At 40.9% G+C, this 16,926-nt stretch overlaps 1 protein-coding gene across 1 annotated transcript in view; it reads right to left on the minus strand.

Annotated features, from left to right (window-relative positions):
• Window positions 1–4,108: 4,108 nt before the first annotated feature.
• Window positions 4,109–16,926, minus strand: part of LOC145781887 (helicase ARIP4-like) — a 34,766-nt gene continuing 21,948 nt past the window's right edge. The window contains exons 14-27 of the mRNA XM_082593573.1: window positions 16,467–16,609; window positions 15,636–15,813; window positions 15,164–15,366; window positions 14,479–14,607; window positions 13,591–13,728; window positions 12,632–12,699; window positions 12,292–12,443; window positions 11,640–11,788; window positions 11,090–11,164; window positions 10,727–10,829; window positions 10,051–10,201; window positions 9,370–9,593; window positions 8,954–9,057; window positions 4,109–7,713 (exon numbers count right to left, since the gene is read on the minus strand). Of these exons, the coding sequence (XP_082449699.1) occupies window positions 6,990–7,713; window positions 8,954–9,057; window positions 9,370–9,593; window positions 10,051–10,201; window positions 10,727–10,829; window positions 11,090–11,164; window positions 11,640–11,788; window positions 12,292–12,443; window positions 12,632–12,699; window positions 13,591–13,728; window positions 14,479–14,607; window positions 15,164–15,366; window positions 15,636–15,813; window positions 16,467–16,609 (2,541 nt within the window). The 3' untranslated portion in view covers window positions 4,109–6,989. The remainder of the gene's footprint in view (window positions 7,714–8,953; window positions 9,058–9,369; window positions 9,594–10,050; window positions 10,202–10,726; window positions 10,830–11,089; window positions 11,165–11,639; window positions 11,789–12,291; window positions 12,444–12,631; window positions 12,700–13,590; window positions 13,729–14,478; window positions 14,608–15,163; window positions 15,367–15,635; window positions 15,814–16,466; window positions 16,610–16,926) is intronic.

Here is a 16,926-nt window from a genome sequence, read left to right on the forward strand (position 1 = left end):
AGCAACACCAGTCTTATTCAAACGGAATCATTTTAAAAATAGGTAGTGTTTTTTTTAATGGATTTTTAGGGAGCGACAGGTAGTATATTACTAGGAGCGACAGTTAGCATAATACTAGAATTTTCTTGATAGGCATATGGTACAGTTTCTTACACTACACTATTGTATTCAGGGAATAACTTACGGTAATACTAATCTCCAAGTGAAATGGAGCATGATAATACAAATCCATGGCCCTACATGGAAAAGTATTTTAAGCTCTCTTCCTCGAAAGGCAAAAACTTATATTTTTAATGCCAGATGTGCCTTCCGGCCAAAAAGATAATTTCTTGTAACGAGAAATCGCGAAGTGGCTTTAAAAGTGTGTTGTTTCGAGTGGTTTATACCGTGTGAATGTTTGGCACCTAGCAAACAAAATGAGTTTGCGCTAGAGTATGCGCTAACGCTGACGCCGCCAACTTTTTTTACAAGTTGCGTTGACGCATGCGGCGTTTAGTTTCTCGAACGTTTGCGTTTGCGCTGACGGCGTCAATATTTTTTGTATGCGCGTACATCACTGAGCATAGCCGTACGAGCCAGGGGGCAGTTGCCCCCCCTGTGGTTTCAAAACGTCGCGAATTGGGGAAAAATCTTGTAATTATTAAGGCAAAAATTGCTATATGAAAAGCTACAAAATTGCATAAATTAACAAAAACTATACATTAATATATTTTACCTATCAAACTAAGTACAGCCTCTTATCTGCACAAGATACGTGCCGCAAAATTTTCATTAGAAACAACCCGTATTAATGTATTGCATTTCACGGTGATCAAACTGAAGTACGAAATGCATTTAACCAACTGCATCATGCCAATTTGGGCAGCCACCAAAAATGTCTCTAATACTTTTATGAAACTGCCCAAATCAAAACGCTAAATTTGTTATAGGGCCTATAGGCTAGGCCTATAGTTGATTGTATTAATTTTCACAAATCATAAAATGCATCGTGTTGATTTGGGCAGCTGAAAGCATGAAATTATCTGATGAAACTGATTAGTCTGTTTATGCAACTGCCCAAATTAGCGTGAGCCAGTTTCCCCAAAATGAACAAATTCATTAATTTTTCCCATTTACATAACTATGTATCGTTTAGATTCGGGCAACAAGAAAATATGAAATTATCTGATCATAGTCTATTTATAAAACTGCCCAAATTGGCATGATGCAGTTGCCTCGGCATCAAAATTTACAAAGTCTTTAATTTTTTTCATAATATCCGTAAATGCATCATCTTGATTTGGGCAACTACAAAATATGAATTTATATAAATCTGGTGAATACTTTTATAAAACAATTCGGGTGGAGAGGTTACAGTACTTTCTCAACCATAAACGGACATAGCTAAGCAACACCACAACATTTAACAAAAAATGTTATACCTGTTAAATGTAATGTTAATGTTGTGGTGTTGCTTAGCTTTGTTTGGTTACTTTTATAAAACTACCCAAATTAAAATGATGCAGTTGCGCCCCAAAATGAAAAAAAAAATTTAGTTTGTTTATGCAACTGTGTCATGTTAATTTCACTGTATATTCATTTATTTCAAAGCTTTTAAAACTCAAAACCTGCCATGCCAGCTGGCAAAAAGCTTTGCAAGATCTTGTGTGAAACATGGCAGCGCCACTTTTTGTCATAATATCTTGACTTCTGTTCTACGGAGATAGATCCAGTTGTTTGCATTAACTTGACCTGCTTTTTCTGGTTGCAAAAAAAAATGTTGGCAACTGCATGCATAGAAAGTGTTTCTTGCTTACTTACTATGTAATATATTTCCTGTTGCTGGTTTTCCTGATATGATTTGTGCAATCATATAACTGCAGACAGGCTCCATTGTTTCAACTTCAAGGTCTATTAATCAGTGCACTTGGTCTAATTTTAATCAGTAGCCTAGGGAACGTTCAAATATTACGTAGCCTAACGCTTTTTTTCCGAATTTTTGACCCCCCCCCTCCCCCATGTAACGCCAACGTAACGCTTTTTTCAATCCCCCCCTCCCCCATGTAACGCTTTTTCACTACGAATTCAGCACAAAAAACTACCATTTCGTACTCGAAAGCGTTACGTAACGTTTTGCTTGAACCCCCTCCCCCCCCCCGATGTGACGCTAACGTAACGCTTTGCATAACCCCCTCCTCCCCCTCGAAGGCGTTACGTAATATTTGAACGTTCCCCTACCTTATACTTTTCATACAGAATATTTAAGGGGGGTTGTTTTTTATTTATGGTGTGTGAAACAATATTTGGTACTCCTACCTACCATGCCAAAGTGCAGAAGCATCGAGCAATGCACAAGCAAAGTATCTTCAAAGATGAATTGATGTTTCTAGCTGGCTGCTGATCTTGTTACTTATGTTAGTTTTTCACTGTTATCATGCACCGCATACACTATAGCCTATTTGGGCAATTTCTATAGAAGCGTGCAGATTTGGACACATTTACGTTTTGCCCCCCCCCAAAATGGTTTGGTCTCGTACGGCTATGTAGGCTATTCCACAACATCGTTTCTTTTGCATTCCGACAAAGAAAAATCAAATTGATTTTTTGTCGTATTCAGACCTGCGCCCGAAGATTTGATTAACTGGACAGGAGACATGAAAGCCAATCTTCGTGTACACTTTCAGACATGCCCTTTAAGTGTCTTGGCTGAGACACAATCAAATGCTCTGAAGCGATGTCAAACCGGCGCCCTTTGGAGTCAGGGCTCTCACCACTCGGCTTATTATAGCCGTTGAAAATTGAATGTCAACCACATACCGGGTTCTTTACTCTTTCCTACACAGTAATTTTCCATCGCTGTTCTGCAAAAGACAATCGGGTGTTTCGGAACAAAGTTTTGGTTCTCACTCACAACATCAACGCCGTGAGGCTATGTTTGTTTAGAAGCTTGTATATTGGCTGGTTTATGTGCAATGATCCTGTGTAAGCTTAACCTGACTATTAGCCTAACAATTTATCTCGCAAAGAAAAACGAGCCCAGGTAGGCTATCTCACTTAAAAAAAATCAACTTGAGATTTAGTTTAAGCTATTGTTATGAGAAAACACTTTTTTTTCCATACGTAGACACAGAGCCGTTGAGGATACTTTGGGCCCGGCACCAATGCGATGCTCGTGTCCCAAATTGAGATACTTCCAAGAAAAATGTAGACTACCATATCCAAAGAGTACGATGTGGTTTCTTTTCGGGCCCTGGTCTAAAAGTTCCCCCCTATCAACGCCACTGGGTAGGCCGCCGGCCTATTCCAAAGACTTTTCTACTGTAGACCTAAAAGTGTTCCATGGTCCACGTAAGGTTTAAAAAGCGCTGTTCCCAGTAAATGGACCTCATTTAAGATAAAATTTACCCGTAATACTGCTAGAAGGGCCGGATTAAATCCAGCCCTGGCCGACGAAACTCATGCAAATGAGCACTGACGAGCTGTTCAAATAAGATAGGCTAACCGAAGCGTGATATTGGTTGATGACATTATCACATTTTGAGTCATAAAGACAAAGGGAGCAAATCTCATCAGATGATATTTGAATAGGCCCTATTCGAGCTGACGACAGTGAGAATAGTCCAACTTTTAATGAGCACTTTCTTGGCATATTTTAAAATGTTATTACCGTAGCTGGAAACGTCTTCAGTAGAAGCCACAAGGTTAGCCTACTACGTTTTGTCATCTCAGAAGCTGCTCGATTCACTGTTTAACCCTGATCTGAACGGTTCAAAAGACAAAATAATCCACAACTGCAATCGGAAATATTACTCTGTCAATTTAGGTGACCGGACCTACATTAGTTCACAGCTTCTACGAGTAGGCAAAACCGCCAGGAATAAGCTTTCTTAGTCCAAGGATAACCTGATATGATTGTAAAATCGATGTAGACTATCAAATATTAAGCTCAAGAAAGAAATCATTCAATGTTCAGGTCTCAAAGATTCTAATACAACCCAATCAATATGCGCGCTTGCACGACTCCCGGTGACGTCATAATCTCCGCAAATTTAAGCCGGAACTAACTAAATAAAAACAAAGGGGTATGACGTCATCGCGGGGCTAAGCATCTCTAATGTAACACACAGGATATGCGCAACGTATATTATATATAAGTACTAATAATGTACATGCAAATGCAACAGCACACAAGTAAATACATTCACTGCATTAAAAAATATACAGAAATTTATATTTAAAAAATTTCATAAGTTTGCGTAATTTCTATGCAAAGACAACTTTATAGTTTCTCAGTCAACATTACATTCCTTCTTTACATTGAATAAACGTCTATGGACGTTGAATCAATGTAAATACAAAAATATTTTTTGTTGGGTTATATCATCACAAAAAAATAAAAACTGCAGGTTTTCTTTTTTTGATCAAAGACGTGACATAAAATGCTATAATCTCATTTACAACGTTTCGGCGGTAAACGAAATCACGTTCTTCACGAGTTTGATCACAATAAGCAAACAATAGTTTCAAATTCCCAGACAGTAAAATCTCTCACTTTTACATTGATTCAACGTATGCAGATGTGATTCAATGTAAAAATGAAAGATTTTGCTGACTGGGTACTTTGCCAAAACCATCCTCCAGACCAGTGGTTCTTAAACTTCTTTCGGTGTCGCGCGTTGAAAAGAATTTGCTAAAATCACGAAGCGGGTGTGAAATAGTTGTCACACACGATCAAAATCAATAATTCATATGCTAACTTGATGTGTGCATTTTTTTAAAATTTTATTAAAAATAATAGAATTTTTGCGAACTTACAAAAAATGTCTTACTTTTTCATTTGCAAATCAATCTTTCGTTGTAATCACAGTCATAGAAAAACTGTGGATGCTAATAGAATGCATTCTTACGGTTGCATTTTTAGATTAAGCATTGATCAACAATCTGCTAAGTTAAAAGAACTGTGTTCTAGCACATGACTAAGGGAACTGTGTCCCGAAAGCTAGTGGCAAACCGCTACTACCACAAGGAACTCGTAGCATCAGGCTAGAACAGGTCGTTAATATCCACATTTGCGAAGTAAACAACGATCATGCTTCTAAAAGCGAAACTCAATCTATTGCAAAAGAAGGAAGTTGAAAAGTTCAAATGGCCTTTGTCAAAAGAATTACTTGTTTTATATGAACTTTTCTAGTTAGCAAACCGGGCTTCTGTGCGACGCCCTTTAAATTTTTAAACGGAGCACAGTTTGAGAATCACTGGATTAAACCCAACGCATTTCAAAGTTCGGTATTCTGCAATTTCAAAAAATAAATTTTCATGCTACCCTTTGATGGGCCAGTCGATCGTCATACCATTCGGCATGCGACAACTCAGCAAGTACATTTCAGCTATTGCCAATCAATTAATCAATCAAGTTTATTTCGGCATAGCTCCACATTCATTTTCAATGTACACATCAGTAGATATAAGTATAACAAATCGCTTTTTTTGATAGCAAATGTCAGCAAATGAGATTTACGTCCAAAGATGGATCAAGGGGGGGGGATGAGGGGGGTGCGCACCCCCCCAAAATATCAGTTTATATCAGCATGTAACGAATTGATGCTGTGTAGATTATGGAATGTGTACCAATGGAAATAATCATGTGTTTTGTACTGCTCATGTTTTTAAACTTTAAAATATTTCCCAAAATTTCATCACGTTCTTGAATTTTGTTATACCGGTACCATAAGTGTTTTTTATTCATGCTTGTTTTTAAGACTTGATTTTTCATGCACACTTTCTCCGTTTTCAGGTCTTTATTAATATTAAACAAAAACATCTGTATTAACAACATGAATGCTTATCAGTATGCCAAATACAGCAGAGACACATTTTGACAGTGCCACACTGATGGACCTCCTTAGATGAAAATAAATTTCAGCAGCACCACCCCCAAAAATTAGAGGCTGGATCCATCCCTGTTTACGTCAGACGTGCTTGGTCATAGCTTGTCAAACTCATTTTGCTGATTTGTGACATTCCAAGTTCCGGTGTTCTCAGTTGTCGCTTTCTCAGTTTACAACTGCTAACTTATAGAAGACTCGGACCAGCCCACCGACTACAAAACTACCTTTAATAAGTATCGAGACTTCAAAATTACAATTTGCAACCCTATCTAGAGTAGCGTTTAGGAATCTTGAGCCAGTTCATAGATAAAACAAGTTTAAAAACGTCGAGTAAGACATTTGTCGAATATTGCAAGGAACGCTTGTATTAAAATATATCGTTTTATACTGTGGTAGTAAAATTATTTCAACTATAACATGCTTGAAACAAAGTCGGACAGTAATCGTAAAAGTTAAGTCAATATCAAAATTCATTTCATAGCAAAAAGATCAAGTATTAACATTCAAATGATTTTATAAAAGGTAGGACAGCAAGGAAAGAACAAATGCAGGAATGCATGGCAATTCATTTTACTTTGAAGAAAACTATTAAGAAAAAAAACAAGCCTACTTTTAAACAGCGACATTATTGCACTGCGCTGTTAGAAAAATGCAAAAAAAACAAGAGTAGAATCGCAAATTAAAATATATAACCTCACACAAACATCAACCAATGAAACCTTAGATCAAACATGATTTGCAGGGCATTGTGAAATAAAATGCTAAATGTGGCAACTCTACCGCCTTTTAAATTACAGTGATAAAAAACACCCAGCTTATTTGCAAAACAAGACTTACTGCCCTACGCCATGGCAAGGGAAAGGGGGGTAGAGGCAGTGTGGGGGTTCAGCTTCGATAGGCCCTCACAGATATCGTCTAGTGACCTCACAATGAAGCTTCAATACTTTCCGAGAGTTACGCAACAAAATGCAACAATCAGCTTGTAAAAACAAACGTAACTAAACTTTACAGCAGCGGGCAGGATCAACTTTACTGAAAAATAAAAACAACATAACAACAATCAACAAACACAATGAATTGTCACTCGGATCAGGGTTTCCATGAACAGAAACACGAAATTGCTCACCAGTCCAATACAGGGAGATCAAGATCAATGTCTTTGATTTGGTTTTGTGGGACGTTATCTTGACTTGAAATCTCAGAGGCTGGGTACGGGTCACCCAGGTCCACTTCTGGGGCCTTGTATGCCCCGGTCAAGTCCATCGGTTGAGATGGGGTTTGGTTACTGAGGTCCATGGCCATTGGGTTGGCCGCTGCCATTGAGGGATAGGAATAACTAGACCTCATGGCAGTCTGATCGTCCATCAATGGGTTTTGCTTGAATAAATAGTCCTGATTGGTCGAAAACAAGGGCGGGGCTTGATAGTTGTTTTGAGGAGCAGAGTTCCGATTGCCGAATAAACTGAAATCCATCGATCCGTTGTTTCTAGATAAGTGCATCATGGAAGAAAAATCTCCTTCAGTGGTTATTGGATCTGCGTAAAAGTGGGCGGGGCTAGGATTCGAACCAATCAACGACGATTGACTGAAGGGCTGTTGTGAGCTCATAGAATAGGTAGCAGGGGGGCGGTGAAGGGGGGCCATGGGGTTTTGCGATGAGAACATGGGCAGGTAGGGGTCTTGAACCTGGTACGAAGAAGCGTCATACGAATTTTCATTTAAAGAGTATAACGACGGATCATTTGCAAATGATGACGTGGCGCCAGCTGATTGGGCGACAGCTGAATCGTTTGCAGCAGCCAAATCATTCCAGGACGATGTTGGTGGTCCAAGAGAAAAAGTTGGCCTAAAAATAGTATTCTTAGTCAACGTCAGATATGGTAGACTGGAAAGGGGGGTGAGAAAGACGATATTCTAACGAAGACAGAGGGATTACACAATAATAATGTGTAGTTTTATATAGCACCGAATCCATCACACATATACGTTACTTTCAACGCTTTACAAATCAGACAGTGTCAGTGCAGCCGGGTGCATTATTATTATTACCATGAATCCATTTCTTTGCTGACTGCCAAGCAAGAATAAGACAATAACACTTTTACAAAGTCTTTGCTTTGACCCGACAGAGTGTCGAAGCCTTGTCTACTGATCCAGAAGCAAACACTGTGATCACTTAGCCACCAAGCCGGTGTGAGGGCTTGCGAGAAGATGATGTGCAAACAGAGCATTATGGGAAGAGAATTTCCACACATACTGGGATTAAGCTAGAAGGGCGAACGTCGCCATCTATGGTTAGCTATCGATCAACTGTGTCCGCTCCATTAGCTCGGTGGTTAAGCGCCGACTCAAGATCACGCGGCGCTGGTTCGACTCTCGGGGTGTGCGCTTGAGCAACGCATTTCAGGACTGCTCTCCATTCAGCAGCACCTAGTAGATTGAATAATTTCCAGGTAACAACATTTCAACAATCGGAAACTTCACTCTGTCAATCTCAGCAACCGGCCCTGCGTCAAAAGCCTATATACTACAAGTATGCAAAACAACGAGAAATAAACATTAACCAACCGAGGCTTTGTCAGTCCGAGCATGGATTCAAAACTAAAACTCTTGCTTGACGGCAAACCACGTGGGACGGCACCCGGTGGGGTGGTGGTGGACACTCGGTCCGGTGGGGTGGTGGTGGTGGTGGTGGTGGTGTCACGGATAAGAGCGCAATTCCACCACAATCCATTGCGTTCAAATCTTCGTTGCAATGGAAATTGTTGGGATGAGCCCAGCAGCCGTGATAAACTGAAGGGAGATACCAGGAATAGACTGTGGCAACGACACTTCACGGCACATGTGTCCAGTGAATCGATAGCTGGTGCCAATGAGTCTCTTAGGGGTTCCGTGAATAGCTTGAAGAAGGTTCATGAAAGCATCAGTGTTGGGAAAACGCACTAAAATTTATGCCTAAGCCCGGTACACATGAACTTATGAATTTGAAAAATTGTCACTGAAAGTTATGGTTAGAAATGTGAGTGTCCCTTGACGATTCTTTGAAAGGATTCTATGTTTACAACAAGGTCAACTTCGATACTTACGTGTGTGCTGATGACGATGCTTCCCCGGAGAAGATATCGTTGCTCGTGATGTCATCGGCGATTGTTGGCATGGTCGGAACGCTGTGACCGACTTGTGATGACGTCTGAAACCATGACGTCATATCAATTCGCGTTTTTTGCTAAATTGAGTTTGTGTATTGTATTGCAGTGCAGTTGTTCATAAATACCTTCGCTCAGTAACTTCAATAAACTAACTGAAACCAATAAAAAGATTATACAAAAGAGTATGAGTTAATGAAATGGAGGGTGCAAATAGTTTAGGGGCGTTTTTCGGCCATTGACGGAATGTTAATGTACGACAAACTTGCCAGCAATGCTTATTTAATGTAAATATTAACTTATCCTTACAATTAACATGTTCATACGAAAACAAATGCATCAAGTTGAATACTCACTGACTGCTCATCCCGGTCTGTGGATTGTGGGCCGAAAAGCTGGGAAGGGGATTGTTGGGGGTACAGTTGGGGGGCTGACATCGAGCTGGTAAGTTGGGTACCAGACGGGTTCTGTGGGCCAGTGAAGCGAGGGCCGCTGTCGTTGAGCCTCACCGCGAACGTTCGCCCTTGAGAAGTCCTGATGTAAGTCCCTTTCTTGCTTCGTATGATGCATATGGCATCACCTAGCGGGAGCATCATTTTTATCATACAGATTTACGGATATTAGTTGAAGATTTAGAGGTGGTTTAAGAAGGCAAGGAAGGCAATCTTCAAGTCCACCTTCGGGTATATCATTTTAAATATAAGTGTCCTACCGAAAACACAGCCGCATGCTATTGAGCGGTGTCGAACCGGCGCCCTTTCGAGTGCCGTACAGTACAAGTGCTCTCACCAATCGACCATGCAGCCGACATCTATTGACTACATGTCAATGAGAAAACAATGGGAGCACGACCTCAGGGCGATCATATCCTAGCTAACAAAGTTTACCGTTTTTTTACGTTGTTTCAACAATTGGTAACGTTGAAAACGATGTAAAAAGGCAATTTTTGCTATTTCGTATTGCACGCAACACGAAGACCTTGATTAAAATTACGTTAAAACGATGTAAAGTTCGTAACTTCGAAGCGGGCGGCTCACCAGCGAATATCTTCCTTGGTTGCGTGCCAGCCATTGTGCTGGTGAGGTTGTTCTGAGGCGGTAGAGGTATGTCCATTGTGGCCACCACTTTCTGTACAGAGATCCCGGATTTGTGCAGGTAGGGCATCGCGAACTGGCCGCTGTGAGAGTTCTGTAGAGACAACAACCAAACCTCAGCACTGCGACCATCTGTGATGCAACTACGGTGGTACTATCCCAGTCAGCAAATCAGTTCTTTTTTACATGGATTTGAAAAAAAAACAGGCTGGGTAAAGTGATAGTGTTTTACAGAGGTGAATATGATGCTTTATTGTAACATGTCTTTGGATTCGGATAATGGCTATCTTGATGACTACTTGAAATGAAAGCACCCAACCATTTTACTTACGCATGTTCGATACAGTTTTCTCATTTTTCTACAATTTATTACATTTCCAGTGCGCTTAAAAAACTGCAAAAACAAAACTCTATGCAGAATAAGTCGGATATGCGGAAGTTCCTAGGCGACAATTCGCTAAATTTCATTGTGACGTAACTGCTGACATCTAAAGGCTGACGAAGCGAAAAAAGTAAGGCGCGAATAGCACTGGGATCCATGGCTAACTTTATCCATTTATATCTAAATAATTCTTATCGGAAATTTTTACACTAAAAAAAATTGAAATTAAAATCTCACCGTTGGCAAACATACTGGCAGCGGCGTGGACTGCATCGGTCGGACGTTTGCGATTGGTCGGCTGGGATCACGTGACTGCATGGAGTATGACGGGAAGCTGGAACTGAAAAGAAAATGGTAGCTTTATGACGTCAGTTGACGCAAGAACGAGCCTTCTTACGTCACAAGCACATAAAACATCTACAATTGTACGTGCTGAATGCAAAAAGAACTGATTTAAATAGGTTACAATCTTCGCACTACAACACCCGACACAATGTTTGAAGCTCGTGTTCACTAAAATCATGAATTGTATCGGATGAGGATGCTCAATACATCGAACATTAGACATATTTTTCCATTAGCTTTTATGCAAATACGAACCTTAGGCTCTTGATAGGGTTGGTCGGTCTTGGGCTTGCGCTGTTGTTAGCATAGAACCCGGCGTAAGAATGGCGCCTGGAAATTATTTGACAAGATTTAAATGGGTTCTCTTGAACTTGTGAGGCTCGTTTGCCAGTTATTATGTGACAGTAGAAACTTGTACGTGGGGAAACTCATCTTGTAATGTTCAATATATGTTTGAACAGTTTTTGCTCAAATTTGTCGCTTTGTCGAACCAAAAGCAAACGACATCAAGCAGCACTACAGCACATACTTTGTTATAAACACCGGCTTAGTGGTTTAGTGGTTAGTGCGTCCGCCTCGGAACCGATAGACATAGGTTTGATGCCCTGTTGGGTCATACCAAATACTTTTTAAAAGTGAAACTGAGTCTTACTCCTGCTTGGCAGTCAACAAAAGGAATGGATTCAGGATAATAATGCGCTCCCTGTGCCTCTACACGGCTGCACTGTCCACTTTATAAAGCGCTGAGGAGCAACGCTCATTTTCGATTATGACAAAATCATTATTATCATACAATGTGTCATACCCGTAGTTATATGTTGATGAAGCCAGTTTATCGCGTTCGTAGCTTTTCTCCGCAGCACGCTTCTCTGCTTTGGTTAACCTTTGATTCTTGCAGTCCAGTAGCAATGATTCATGCGTGAACGGTTTCTTCGTCAACCAATGCCCATGCATCTGGGAAATTGGTTTAAACAAAAGTTGCAAAAATCGCAGAAATATTCATCAACTTGTACCGCAAGACATCATATGTTATTCAACTTCAGAATAGCTGGAATCGTTAATCGAAGCAAAACAATCGGAACTTCTCATCATTCATCACAAACTTACTTAAAACAAAATCTTCGTATAAATTTCACATGTTGTTTATCTCAATTATGAGACAACTTCATAACGTCATCGTTGGGCGAAAAAAACTAGGTGGCAATAAGGTCTGCCTGGGATTGATGTTTTGGGTGTTTTAATGGTCATCTTAATAGCAGAAGACTCATGCAATAGAATAGGCACATAAGACAAACGTCAAGGTCCGTTCCGCAAAGTGACGCGTTGGGTATATAACAAATCTAGAAGGGATGTTCCACAGCGTTATTACTTCTCCCTCTCCCTTAGTTCTTTCGAAAACTCTTCAGAGCACTGAATTCACGTTTGTTGCCAAACAAACAAACAAAGATCAGCATTACCTTGCAGGCGTCTATCAGTATAGGATCAGTGTGGTACATCTCCACTTCACTGAAGTCCACCCGCGGTAACTCATCATTGCTGTACTCCATCAAGGACAGGACGTCTTGCTTTGTGAACACTTGGGTGGGGTTCAATTTGTCCACAACTCGGTCTGAGGCAAGAAGTAACTTCGTAAAGCATCGAATGGAATAATTCAAATCAGTGCTCCAACAAAATAATAATTATCACAAGCCAAAAAAAGTTGGCCGTGTGTATTCGTGTAATTCCGACTTTAAAACAACGTTGAAACGATGCAGATGCGTGACGTGGTAATCGTTAACTAGCATTGCTGTAACTTACCAGACATTCCTTGTTTCGAGACTTGTCGTTCGTAAATCTTCTTCTCCATCGACTGATCGCACACCAACCTGCAAAACGTATGAGGTTCATGAGCATACTGGTGGTCGACCGTGGACAGAACGAAGCGGCGGGCAGCACTGCTTCGATCTCTGGATTCATCAATATCGCGACCTGGGCACATTAAGACCGCGATCTGAGTACATCAGTACCGCGATCTGGGCTCATTAATACCGCGGTCTGAGTACATCAGTACCGCGATCTGGGCTCACTAATACCGCGGTCTGAGTACATCAGTACCGCTACCTGGGTTCATCAGTACCGCGACCTGGGCACATAAGCACCGCGATTTGTGCTCATCAGTACCGCGATCTGGGTTTATCATTATCGCCGTCTGGGTTCATCAGTACGGTTGTCTGGGTTCATCAGTACGGTTGTCTGGGTTCATCAGTACCGCAATCTGGGCACTTCAGTAACGCGACCTGGGCACATCAGTACCGCGATCTGGGCTCATCAGTTCCGCGAAGTGGGTTTATCAGTACGGCGGTCTGGGTTCATCAGTACGGTTATCTGGGTTCATCAGTACCGCAATCTGCACACATCAGCACCGCAATCTAGGCACTTCATTAACGCAATCTGGGCTTAACAATACCACGATTATTCTGACCAGGGTTGTCATTGACCTTTGATTTTGCAGCAAATTACTTTTTTTCCAGTATCTTTTAACTGCTGCCATAAAGAAAACTCAACAATCGCTGTGGCGAAAATGAGCATATTGTACATAATTTTTCAACACGTGGTACAAGCCTCGTTACTTTTTGTGACGTCATTGTGATCAACAGTGACATACCAACAAAACTCTTATCCGTGAAACAATATCAGAACGTTGAAACGATGTAAAAAATAGCTTTTATTGGCGGAATGCATAGTGCACTCACAGATATAATATCAGTCATACGTACCGGTATATATGACAGGTCTTCTGTTGTCCGTACCTATAGACCCGGCACACTGCCTGGGCGTCGTGACAGGGGTTCCATGAAGCATCGAACACAACCACACGGTTCGCCCCAACTAGATTGATACCGAGGCAACCAGCCCTGTGGAACACATGGGATTCGTCTTTGCATAATGTGCTTGAGACGACCAAGACTTCGATATTAAGTTGTGTAAAACTAGACTATTTTTTCTGTTTATGAAACGTTTTTTCACTCAAAATGATGTCTGGTGGTTAAAAATGTGACAATTAATGCGACAAATGTTCAAAATGAGGCACTCAACCTCATGCACAGAAAGGCCAAGAACTGAGTCTCCGTGTCCACATTCAAGAATGAGGTTAAGTATCTTGCTAAAGGGATAACTGCGTGCTTTCAACGGTTGTCGAACTAACGTCCTTGGAACAAGGTTTCTTAACCAGGGGTGTTCACATCACCAAGCGGTGCGATACCTTTCCTAGTGAGTGGGCACTGATTTCTTGAGATTAGTTACAAGATGGTGTTAAAAACGTGAGAACAACGCAGTTTTAGTCTCCATTTTGTTTTCAGCAAATGATGGAATGAACGCAAAATGATGGAATATTACCAGAATCATTCATTTATGGTTTGCGACATGAATATGCCTAAGCAGATCCACGACAACAGCAGACGTTGAATCAATGTAAAAAGAAACACACTGCTTTCAGCCAAGCTATGAGAGGGTACGAGAGCTGGCTACTGATTTCAAAGTGGAGTCAACAAGGACAAAAATTAATCACCACCAAAAGCGCAATGCAAGGCATTGGAGGGTAAGTACTTAGGAACGTAAAATAAAAGATTCTTGCCGCCCCGATAAGGAAAACAGAGGATCCTTACCTGGTGGACAATAGAAAGACATGGACATTCTCATTGGTTGGGGAGTTAAACTGATTGATCATCTTTTCACGGTCTCCTGAATGCGTGTTCCCATCAAGTCGAAAGTAAGATTCATTCTTAGACCATTTTCTGACAAAGTCGAAAGGAGCGTTAATAAATAGCTAGATTAAAGCAGCAAAACAGAAATGTTCAAGTTCTATTAACTTTCAAAAAAAATTTAATACGCTAAACTACAAGCTTTGTAGGGACGTTATGCAAAATTTTCCATTTTGTTGTTAAAAAAAAATTCTGTTGAAACTCGATTGAAAGAATGATGATGTAATTTGAAATATTGTCCGTCCTGATAGCTCAGTTAGTTTAGCGCCCGACTTTATGAACAAAGAAACGGAAAGATCAAGCGGCGCTGGTTCGGCTCTCGGAGGGTGCGCCTGAGCAACGCATTTCAAGGACTGCTCTGCATTCAGCGGCACCTAGTGAATGGAATAATTCAGAGACAACAACACTTCAACGCGTCAACTATCAAAAACTTTACGCTGTCAGTCTCGGTGGCCTGGCCTCGTCAGTGTTTCAAGGCCTCTTGCTCTACAAATATACGAAATTGCCAGAATTAACCAAACAGAGGCTTTATCAGCCTGAGCATGAAGATATCCACAACAAAAAAACTATAATTGAGTAGGCCACCCACCTGGGAGATTGCTCCTGGTTTCTCACTGGAACAAACCGTTGGGATAAAAATTCTTCTATGAGTGTCAACGTGCTCAATGATTGGCTAAAGACAAGGATCCGGTCTCCCATGGTAACCGAAGCATGGACCAATTGCATGAGCACAACCATTTTGCCGGACAGCTCAAGGATCCCTGTGGAATACCCCGTCAGCAGGTCCTTGGCCTGCACAAAAGAATAGCTGGAAATACCGGCAAGTGGTAACAGAACACATATATAAAAAACAACCTTAGATAAGAGAGATGCCATTACTCTGTGCGTCTTACAGGGAAAAAGATTAAGAAAATATTCGGTAGTAATAAAGACTATCAACTAGTTATCAAAGTTGTAAACTAGTTATAAATTACTTATCAAATTTATGTACTAGTTATCAAAGTTATTCATTTATCGAAGTAAGAAACTAGTCGTTCCAACCAAACGCTTTGTACACTTACCCATTCATAATTTAGTCGTTTCTCTCTATCTTCTGCAAACTGGTTGAATCCGGTTGGCATTGCGGGCGGTACAGGCGTCCCAGAAGGTGAGCGCTTAAAACCCACGTTTGGTGGGGGGACAGTGGAGGAGGGAGAATTAATATTTGCCATTGGAGTTGGAGAATTAAATGAATCTGGGCTGAAAAATAATAAGACATTACATAAACTAAATCTTAAATCATTATAAGCACCAACCCAAACAGCAAACCACCATTTTAATACGTCTGCAAACGTTGAATTAATGTAAAAAATGGTTGATTTGCTATCTGGAAACGTGTTTCCGGCTTTTCTGTAACAAGCGAAGTTAAAATTGCCTTTCAATTAACTGAATTTGCTTTTAACAGTTCTTCTAACAAAGGATAAGCAAAGAAATAAGAAGAATAGCAAACGCACGATGAAGACGTGTGTCAGCCTCAGTGGCGCTGTTCTACGTCGCTAAACGTTAAAACGATGTAAAACGGTAACTTCACTAACGGGAATTCCAACGAAAAAAACAGCAAAAATTTTGTGAGACACAAGCGCATACGTTGGCGTTGTAAGCCAGTGCACTGTTGCAACAATAGCAGCTAACAATGCGCCATCGTTTTGTTTCTTCGTCGTATCAAGATGCAGATTTAGATCAAGTGGGCGGAAATCGCCACATCCACGTGCAAGTATGCGGTGAAGCGTGTCGACGCGGCGTCCTTTCGAATGTCAACCAAAGGCTCGCCGCTCGACCACTGCGCTATTGACCGAGTGAGAAAAATATTTAGTGGTGGAGTGAAGCATTGGGCAAACAGCTGGTTTGCTCACCGATTAGCTGCGGCCTTCTTCGCCTTGCTAGATTGGAGGGCAGCGTCTAGCGACTCTGGAATATCGAAATCCGGGTCTAGGTCGTTGTTTTCTTCGTTCTTCTCCCGCACGGTGCGATACAGCACATCCGGGTGATTCCAAATCTGCATCCGGGACATAAGTTAAAAAGTCAATCAAAATGGAACAGAAGCATTTTTGACCAAATGAAAGGGAAGGAAGAGTAACATTTTTCCAGCCAGCAAATTGATCTTTTTTTTGCCAAATTAATTTGCTATCTGGGTCACGTAAAGTGTGTCCTGAAGTGTTTTACCAAAACTCGCCAGCGGAATTTTTTCCCACAAACTTTCTAGTACTTCGCATAGAGTTTGTATTAATACAGCGTGAATGCAAACATTTTTTCGTTGGCTTGTTTGGTTCAGTGATTTCATCTTGTACCTTATGTTCGTGAGAACAACGGTTT

This window comes from Aplidium turbinatum, chromosome 13 (genome assembly GCF_918807975.1).
Source record: "Aplidium turbinatum chromosome 13, kaAplTurb1.1, whole genome shotgun sequence".
Lineage (NCBI taxonomy): Eukaryota > Metazoa > Chordata > Ascidiacea > Aplousobranchia > Polyclinidae > Aplidium > Aplidium turbinatum.